The following is a 10,464-nucleotide window of genomic DNA, read 5'->3' as shown; positions in this document are numbered from 1 at the left end:
CCCGTCCCGCTTTACCGTCGCCGAGCCCCGCCCCCTGAAGGCCCCGCCCCCACTAGCACCAACGCCCTCTGATCGGCTTCGCCCCGAAGCCCCGCCCCTAACCCGGGCCCCGCCCCGCCGGCTGCTTTACCGCCGCCGAGCCCCGCCCCCTGCATGCCCCGCCCCCACCTGGCACCAACGCGCTCTGGTCGGCTTCGCCCCGAAGCCCCGCCCCTAACCAGGGCCCCGCCCCGTCTGTCCCCGGAGACCGCTCTGCAGTGGTTCCCACGCACGTCTCGACCCATTGGAATAATAAACAGGTCACCTGGGGGCCTCCCGCGGCCTCTTACCACGACAAGGACAACCGTCCCAGCAAAGCTTCCGGTCCTGGGACCGACGAGTCGTTCTCCCATGCGGCGACAATTTGTAGAAGCTGCGCTTGGGGTGAAACTAACTAGTGGGACAGAACCAGAGTCTAGTCTGAAGGGAGGGCATTTGCCTTGCGGCGGGAATTCCACCAATAATAGGACTTCAGAGGTCCCATTTCCCCTCCGCGCGGCACCTTTTGCGACTTTCTCACAATACCTTGAGCTGGATTGAAGATGAAATATTTGATTTTGCAATTAAGGAGTATTGGGTATCTTTCAGAATTACTCCTGAAAAGGAAGTTAAGGAGAGCATAGGAAAAAGCTTCACCTACAGTTCAACACTATTACTTTTGAAAACTACTTTTCAAAATTATTTTTCTCCTGTTACCTAGCACAGAACAGTTTCTTAACAGCTGCTCATTGCCTGAAACGATCATCAGTGTTTACTTCTGGCTAAACTCGGTAAGGGTAAGGCTGAGAAGCACAGAGCCCCTGCGGGATTGGAATGGGAGAAGCTGAATACCCCTTGCCTACGGATTCCAGGGCGAAGCCAAAGGAGGTTGTCAGGAGCACACTCGCTGGCTCTCAAGGGGTCTAGTCTAATGCAACAGACTAAGAAGCACATAGAAATGTTTTGTGAACAGGCATCATCTGCCAACCAGAAACCATTAGAGTAGAAAAACTAAGTGACTGGCCCTGACTGGTTTGGCTAAGGGGACAGAGCGTTCGCCTGCGGACTGGAGGGTACCGAATTTTGAGTCTGGTCAAGGGCATGTACCTTGGTTAATAGCCTATCCTCAGTAGAGGGTGTGCAGGAGGCAGCTGATGGATGTTTCTAACTCTCTATCCCTCTCCTTTCCTCTCTGTAAAAAAAAAAAAAAATATATATATATATATATATATATATATATATATATATATATATATATGTATGTATTTTAAAAACTGTGTGGCTGGCTAGTCCACCCTTACAGCTCAGTCAGGATCATTTCTCCATCCGTAATGTCAGGTTGATGAGCTGAACACCACCAACTCGAGGTGTCAGCAAGCTCTTTGGCAATCATCACCCACAGGTGTTTCACAGGACTTCCACTGTGGGTCCAGCTCCATCTTCCAGTTTGGAGCTGCCTGGCATAGATGCCAGGGCTGCACCTATGTCTCTGGTCTTGAATATCGCCATAACTTAGGCTTATTTTGCTCATTCAAAAGGTACAGTTCCTTTATACAACTCCCCCATGCTTACTCCTCAGCCATCCACCTCATCATTTCCTTATCCACCCACCTTAAGGCCACCTTATCCTGTGTACTGAGGGTTCCAACCTCAGCCTTGGATCCTTTTACCTTTTTAAGATGCCCAGCATCCACTCCCCACATGCATCTTCCTTTGTAAGTGACCCTTATTTCATAAAACTTCAGTGTAAGCAGTGGTGCCAAAGGAGGAGATTAAGACCCAAGAGACAGTGTATTTGTAAAAGTCTGGCTTCACAAAAGATCAAATTTCTCAACATAAATGAGACTAAGTTTACCACCAGATTCATTCAACACCAGTTATTTTATTTCAAAATATAAATATTTTACATTTACAAAGTACTTATATCAGTAGGTTGTCAAAGTAAGTTAAAGCTAAGAAACACCATTTGTGAGAGAACAGAGGTGTACTGTATTAGAATATTCTTTTTTTTACTTTCCCACCATCTTATCTCTACTTTGAGAATGCAGAGATGGTACATTTTCCAAAATTACATAAGCAATCACAATTATATATCCAATTTTGGTTTCAAAGTCAAATGGTGCCTGTTACACACTCCAGTCACCTAAACAAATTGGCAGTGCAAGGGAGAAAAGGAGGGTTTTCTTTGGGATAGCTGTAATAGCAGTTAAATTTTGAGTCACTGCAATAAAGAAGAAACAGTGTTTGATAATGAGCCAAAATGATGTTACTTTTAAGAATTGCTTTCACACCTTTCATTGTAAAATATAAAGCTGGAAGAACAACAAGAAACCAGGTGCGAATAATTCTGGACTTGGAGTCAGAAATTCTGAAACTGAATTCTGGCTCCATTACTTTGTGTTACAAACTTCAGGGGGGAGAAAAAAAATCACAAAAACCTTTCTGAGCCTCCAGTGCCTCATCTGATAATACTTAACACCTGCCTACCTCACAGGGTTGTTATGAAAGCAATCCGAAAACTATAAAGTGCCATACAAAAGCATTATTACAATGTAATATCAATATATCACCACTGTATTTGCACATTAATTGATCCTTGAAAAACTTGCAAAACTAAACACGAATACTGATTTTATGCACCACAGGTGGTAAGACTTTCTATACATATAGTTCCGAAGGGCAAATATGTTTTCTTTCTAGTATTCTCAGTAAACTTTGAAATTTGTTACGATTACAGGGTAACATGGTAACATATTTACCTTTCAGAAATTCCACTAAGGTTGTCTTCCACAAAAGCTGTAAACTCACTGCAGAGCTATGTTTCCCAAAAGGTAGTACTTTTGAGATACTCCGAGAAAAGGAAGCATGGGGCCGCAGTTCAAGGTCAAATAAGTCTAAGTAAATCCAGTCTTTGCCCCCTCATCAATTCACAATATATACTAGCAAGTCAAAAACTCTGAGAAGTCCTACAGAAAGAAAACCAACCCAGCATGTCTCAGTTTTAAATGACCTTGGCGTCCCCTCCCCATGCACACTGTATTCTCTGACACCATCTAATAACATCCATTTGAACAACTGCTACAAGAAAGACGTTTTTCCAAGAGCTAGTTGGCTAGGAGGAAAAGGGAAAGGGAAGTAGGACTGGGAGAAAAAGAGAACTGTGCTCTACTCTGAATTCTGTTACTAAGTGGCTGTGTGTGTTAGAAAAGCTGCCTGGACCTTGGGATTTGTTCCCTTCTCTAAGAAATGACAGAGCCACCTCATTATATAAGGCCCATTCCAGCACAGAATGGTCAGTGATGCCAAGAGACAGTTTAAAAATAAAAGAACTGTCAATCAAGTCTATCAAAAGATACCTGCTCAGTGTTTCAGAGTGTATGCACATTTTTTGCAGGTCCTCAGTAAATTAGTAAAATGGATATAGTTTGATCGCAAACTATATAAAGGCAACAAGTTAATAAAAACAAAAGTACTTATTTTTAGCTGGAACTAGTATTTGGAGGTTTACCGTCAGAAGCTATTTCCACTGTGAAGTGCCTACTGTAAAACTCTTGTCAGGGTCTTGGGAGACCCTCCGGTCTGGTAAGTTCCGAAGGGGTTTTTTCCTATAAACCTGGGATGGAAAGCTCTAGATAGCTCATCTAAAAATTACTTTGCTCTAATCTAACTCTCATGGCCTGAATTTCTGAGTATTTCTTGCCCAGCAGGGACACTTCCTGAAATGCTAAACACAATGAAAGTGAGAACCAGTGGTACTAGGAAGTCCGAAGGGTCACTGATGGGTTCCTGCTAAGACCAAGGTCAGCCAGAGGATTTTATCTGTAAGCCCTGGAGCAGCCCTTTTAAACTGGAATAAACAGCTGCCGTTTCCAAGAGCTACAGAGTTTGTTTAAATATAGCATCTCCATAACAATTCTCGGGTATCCTCCCAGGCCCAGGGTCGCTCTACACCAGCCTCAGAGGTCAAGGGAGCCCTCTGCCAGCTCACCCCCTTTAATGGAAGGGGGTGTTAGGATTCCTTGCAAATGGAAAAGAAATAAATAAGACTGGAATCTAAAGCAGTCGGACAGAGATCACTTCCAGGAACAGAGAGTATGGTAAGAATTTTGGAACTGCAGGAAGACTTATATATGGAGTTTATGCTGAATTCCACACGCCTGTTCTCCAAGAAAAAGAGGAGCAGGGTTGTGTGGAGAGTTTTTATCTCCTCCCTTTAGTTTATAACTGAATAATGAATGCGAACTTAACACTAATCTTTAATTGAGCTGTAAAATGCAAGACACTGTGATGGGATTTCTGAACTCAGTTTTTACTGAAGCTACTTCTACCTCATCGATGCATTTTCTCCCTCTTTCTGGGTCAGATCTCAACTGAGAACCTGAGGGCTGAAAATCTTTAAAACTTGAGCTGGCAACTCCTACCTTTTCATACCACTTGATCTCTCTGCTCTGTGAAGGTTCTGCACAACCTCACTACTCCTTAGGGGCATGTTTGTGAGGGTTCCAGGAAGACCTCTCCTAGCCGGCCTGCCTCCCCGTCCTTCCGCAGCTGCTGGAGTGCTGGGGCCACTTCAAATCCTGCTCAGGCCTGGGTAGCACTAGGGCACCTCTGTTTCTGCTATTCCAGGGTGATATTGCATCACTGCTCATTTTGGCAGCTCTAACCTAGTCTCTTAGAGCTCAGAGGTCCCCCCTCCTCTTCCCACCCCCTCTACCAACCTGGTACTAAGAATAATTATAACCAGCAATAGCCACACATTAGCTCAAGTTTAGTTTTTTTGCAATATCAATTTGGACCACTAAAAGCACTTGGAAAAAGCATAATCTGTACAGGCACCCAACTCATTGTGTACAACATTACCTCTTGTGAATGCGTGCAAATTACAGCTATAAACTTACCAGTACACAATTAACAGATACAAACCCTATTTATTTTTTTACCCCTTTAATGCAAATGTTTTATTTTGGCAATACACATGACCTAGCTAAGATTTACGAAAGAGAAGGCCTGCTTAGGAGTTATCCCCTACAGCACCCTGTCAGTGCCTGGCTTGGGCCTAGAGTTTGGCAAACTCTTAGCAAATGTTTTACTGAATAAATGATTAAACAACAAACTAAGGAAAATAATTAATTAGTGGACAAACGTACCATCGGTGTTATATCAAATTGTAATTGTTAAAGGGTTCATAGGAAAAATTAGAGATGTGCACATAGTCTACTATATAAACAAAGACTTCATGGTAGCCTCTCTTCTAAATGGAGTTTTTCTTAATATCAGAATAAATTTAACTAGTTATACGAACTGTGCTTTTTAGTGAAAAAGTGTTTGAGATAAAATAATTTATACTTTTAAGTGTTTTCCAAACCGGTGATCTCTGATTCTTAAGAAACCTTTCTCTTCCACATTCCCCTGGGGGCAGAGAGAGAGCCTGAGGACTGTCCTATATGATGGCAAGGGCACAGAGCCAAGAGCTGGGTTCTACTCCCAGCCCTCAGTATCAGGAGGACAAATCCAAGGACACCTATTCTACTAGCATCTCACAGCACGGAAAACTGGAAGGAAGTGGAAGAAACACTATGGCATACGCAGAGTTTGCAGACTTACGGAGTCAGAAGGTAGGAGGTCAAATCTTACTGAACTTTATGACTTTCAGTTTGTCAGTTTTCTGAACCTTAGCTTCATCATCTGCGTGAAACTGTCATAAAACAACATAATGCTGTATGAAAGGTTATGTGAAATTGTGAAATAATTACAGGCAAAGAGACTTTTTAAAATGTAAAAGCACTATCCTGGTTATTGTGATATCTGATAAAATTCAAGAAATTACAATGTTTTTCCAACAGGCATTCATCTAGAGTCTCATGTGCAAGGCACTGTGCTAAGTGATGGGAAAATACTGCATAAATATAAACTTCTGGTCTGTAAGTAACCAAGTGGCAGAATTCCAAATGGAGAAACGGGGATACATTTAACAAATCAGAGTACTGATGCACCTGAGATCTTTTCACTTGAAACATTTGGAAAGAAAAAAGAAAAATGACACACGAATTCTATCACCTTGTTACCATTAATAGCAGCGGACATGTATTTCACTTCAGTGCCATTGGTCTGCCAAGTTTTAGAAATTTGGCAACAGTGCAATGTGGGGATGGAGGCAGAAGAAAGGAGAGAGAGAACTTCAATCAGTCTGTCTCTCCTTGGGTTGCAACACACAACTAACTGAACTTGAAGTGAGCCACCTGCTCTTCCACGGGCGGCTGGTTCTTCCTTAGAGAGGACCATACCTTGTGGGAAAAGGGTAGCAGACACATTTTTCCTGCTCAAGCAACTACGTACTCCAAAGTGAAAGCCCTTTTCGTTGAAAAGTGACCGTCGTAGAAAAGTTTATAAACAGATTTCTTAAAACAGGAGAAAACTTACATGTATGTCCTTTTTAAGTGTAGGCAGTTTAGGGCTCTTAGAAAATAACTTTATAAATACATATTATAATATTACAGATAAGCAAAGGGGGTAAATTTCAAGCCATGGTGCCAGTGTATACACTGAAACTCTTAAGTAAGCAACAGTTAGGTGAGCAAACCACACCTGGGAGCTCTAACACTGTGCTTTAAAATGCAAAGCAGCTCACAGCAAGTTCGCTCTTGCCCACGCGTTCTGCAGGAAGGCCAGGAGACTCCGCTTCTTTCCCCGGCTCTGGGTGCCAGGCACAGCCGAAAGGACAGGAGACACAGCTGAGCTGAACTCACAGTCAAGGTGGAACTTCCTAGAGAAATCACTGAAGTCGAAGCTGTGTCAGTCCACTGAAGATTTCAGATCTTCAGAAATGTCACGGAAAGTCCTATAAGAAAAAATAAAATTCGTTTTGCTTTTGAAAATGAGGTGGTAGGAGGAATGAGATACTAATAAAAGAAAGGAAAACCGCACCTAACCAGTAAATAAATGCCATGGAATAATAACTTATTTTTATAATCTGAGAGCCTTGATGAGGTTATAGAGTCATTTTTCTTTAATATTATCATGAGTTGATATTTTGAGTATTATTTCAAAGTATGCTAGTAACAAGAACTCCAGAGTTTTGTTTTGTTTGTTTTTTTTGCTGAGTCCATTATCTTCCATCCAAAAAAGTATTTCTCTTGAAATTAACAACCATGTGACTATGTTCTAGTCAATAGGATGAAAGTGGAAGAGCAGTGTGACTTCTCATCAGTGTCCTTAAAAGAGAAGGGTGATCTTCCCTCCCACCCTCTAGCCAGCTGAGAAGTGTACACAAGGATATTAGAGAAAAACACTGGAATATCAAAGATCAAAAGCCAAGTGAGTAAGTTTTATTACAAAACAGGAAACCGGACCCAGCAGAGTCCAAGCTCTGAGGGATATGGTTCAGGGCAGGAGAAATGAGGTGAGGTCTTTTCACCAAATTGCCTGGTACTGAACTGTCTGACCCACATAGGCAAGCTAAGTGCGTATCACCAACTGGCAGGTAGCATCCAGGCTGTATAGTGGTGGTGTGCTGCACCTATGAGGCTTTATTTGATAAATAATGTAAGAAGGAACAATGTGATGTAGTTATGTGACTACAAATTAATACAGTATAACTTGAAGACTTAGTAGCTCATCAGGACTGTAGTAGCTCATTTGCCTTTACTACATAATTTATATGGCCAACCTAGGATTATGTCACCCAGTCAGGCCTGCATCTGTAATGGCAGCCAACTGGCCAGGTCAGAGTTTATCAATGAACATGAGCCCAAGCACCCACCTTAGAGGAAAAGACCTCACATCAAGGCTGGCAGAACAGCAAGGAGGGAGGCTCGGCGGGATGATGTGGAACAGTTATACCAGCCCTGGACTGCCTGCCTCTGGACTGTTTTCAACCTCTAGCTCTTTTAAGTCATTTGAGTTCTACTGACAGTGGTTTTTTGAGTTTGTTTGTTTTGGGCTATATGAAGCTAAATCTATCTTAAAGGGCACAAGTGTGAAGCAGAAGTTCATTGCCATCCTTTTAGCTAGAAGTTACCTTGCTCCTTTACAGCAGTATCACCAATCAGGACCCCAGAAAAACATCTGAGCTCAACAAGCTAGTTTTCAAAAACAATTTTAAAGTCTTCAAGTTATACTGTATTAATTTGTAGTCACATCACTACATCACATTGTTCCTTCTTACATTATTTATCAAATAAAGCCCATTTTATTTTCATACCTTATAATCAAAAAGATTAACTTTCTCATTAGAAATAGACCTAAAATAGAATATAAGAAAAGTGTTACAAAGCTTCAGTTAATCACTCAGAGTTATGGATACAAAAGATGACAAAAAGTTGTCGTTAGATACAAATTACTTAAAAATTTGCAAAGCAAATAATTTTGAACTTCAGGTGCAATTCACTTCCATGCCACCGCTTACCGGTACATTTTTTGTCTTCCCAATTTTCAGTTCATATGCATATTTAGGAGGGTGAGCTAGAGAGGGCAGAGGTAAATTAAAGACTGACCCTTTTATGCCGGGAATACTTAAAAATCAAGAGGGGCGCAGGTAAAATGGTACAGGAAAGAGATTACATCAAGGATGCTCAATTGTCTCAAGGTTTTTTCAATGGGTGGTACCTTACGCCTCTGAAGCGTGCCACTAACTAGCACAGTTCTGCTTCCAAAGGAACAGTTTTGAGTAATGGGTGAGCTTCCTGGCTCTGGCGTTTCAAAAGGGTTTGTGTGTGATGTGGCCAAAACCACCATATTGAATATATGCTGATGGGCCTAGGAATCAAAATGAATTGTTTCCTTAAATAACTTTTAACTCTGAGAAAAATTCCCCCAAACTACGATTTATATATGTACACACTAGAGGCCCAAGGCACAAAGTTCGGGCAAGAGTAGGTCTCCCTTCCCCCAGCTGCTGGCACCAGCTTCCCTCTGGCACCTGAGACCCGGGCTTCCCTCACATATTACGCTTTTATTATTATAGATACTTTATACATATTACTACCTATCAATATGTCTCTTAATCAAATCAGGGCTTCTCAATAGCATCACTATTGACATTGTTGGCATTATAAGATGTCTACCAGAATTCCTGCCTTTTTCTATTACAGTTGTGACAATCGAAATATCTCTAGACATTGCCAAATGTCCCTTAAGGGAAGCAAAATTACCCCCTCCACAACCATTGCTCTAGATACCTATTTATTTATATACCTATTTTTCATAGCGCCCCCCAAATTTGTGTTTTAACACCTGTATAGAGGCTAAGATGACTACCAAATGTCTGATGACCATCTCAGGCAGTACTCAAGTCTGGGAACCCCTGGAAAGGCTTCACAACCAATAACCAAAAACTGGCCAATACCAAACAGCATTTCCAACACCCAACAAGTTTCTAAATTCATCTCTGACATCTTTTCAAATTTCTAAGTTACCTGCAAGTCTGGATCTCTAATGAGACAATTCCTCAGACTATGAATGAAAAGTCCTGCCTCAGGCAAAGAGGCATAATATAAGATTAAGACTGTGGTTGGCCTGGCGACTGCCTTCTGTTGACAAGTAAGCTTAGCCTTAATGTTGAAATTCATACCTTCTGTTCAATGCTCCCTCCAGGCCAAGAAAACCTCCAAATGCACTCAGGAGAAAGGAAATTAAATTAAGCAAGCTGAGAAAACTCAGTTACTGAGTTTTTTAAGTTACTGAGAGTTTTCCATCTCAACATTATCTCTTCTTTAGATGTTTAGGTTGGTGAAGGTGGTGTGTGTGTAAAACCTTATAGGCATAACATTGATATTAAACCACCTTCCAATTTTCTCCTGGAAAACAAACTCTATGATATAGAGATGCAGAAATAATTTCTTTAAAAAACATTTTAATTGAATTTATTTAAACTAAAATTACAAAACAAAATCAGGTCACTTGCCCTGCATCTGTCCCACCTCCTGCAACTACCAATCTGTTCTCTGTATCTGTAAGTTTGGTTTTATTTTTTAAAAGGACTTATTTTTTTAATCCTCGCCTTAGGACATGCTTAGTAGAGAAAGGAAGGGGAAGAGGGAGAAAAAGAGAGAGAAAAAGAAAGAGAGGGAGAGAAAAAGGGAGAGAGAAACTGGTATCTATCCTCTGCGTTCCATATGCGCCCCAACTGGTGATCAAACCCACAACCCAGGTATGTGCCCTGATAAGGAATCAAATTGGCAACCCTTCAGTGCACAGGGCGACGCTCAATCAACTGAGCTACTCCAGTTGGGCGGTTCTTTTTTTAGATTCTGCATGTAAGTGAAATCATAAGGGATTTGTCTTTCTCTGATTTCTTTCTGGCCTCATCAAGAGGCACGGAGCTAACTAATTGCGAGGGCTCATAAAATTGCAGCTCTCTAGATCAGGGGGGGGAAAAAGAAATAAAGACTACATTGACATTATTTCTAAAAATGGTGAATGTCTTATCTAAACTACCAAATTACAGTC

General features: G+C 41.5%; 1 protein-coding gene across 1 annotated transcript in view; it reads right to left on the bottom strand.

The window, feature by feature from the left end:
- Window positions 1–1,880: 1,880 nt before the first annotated feature.
- TMEM245 (transmembrane protein 245) overlaps window positions 1,881–10,464 on the bottom strand; it is a 66,049-nt gene continuing 57,465 nt past the window's right edge. Inside the window, exon 17 of the mRNA XM_084899313.1 lies at window positions 1,881–6,856. Within this exon, the coding sequence (XP_084755439.1) occupies window positions 6,811–6,856 (46 nt within the window). The 3' untranslated portion in view covers window positions 1,881–6,810. The remainder of the gene's footprint in view (window positions 6,857–10,464) is intronic.

Source organism: Pipistrellus hanaki (assembly GCF_964339955.1).
Source record: "Pipistrellus hanaki genome assembly, chromosome: 11".
Classification (NCBI taxonomy): domain Eukaryota; kingdom Metazoa; phylum Chordata; class Mammalia; order Chiroptera; family Vespertilionidae; genus Pipistrellus; species Pipistrellus hanaki.
Note: the sequence above shows the minus strand (reverse complement) of the source record. Positions and strands in the feature narration are given on the sequence as shown.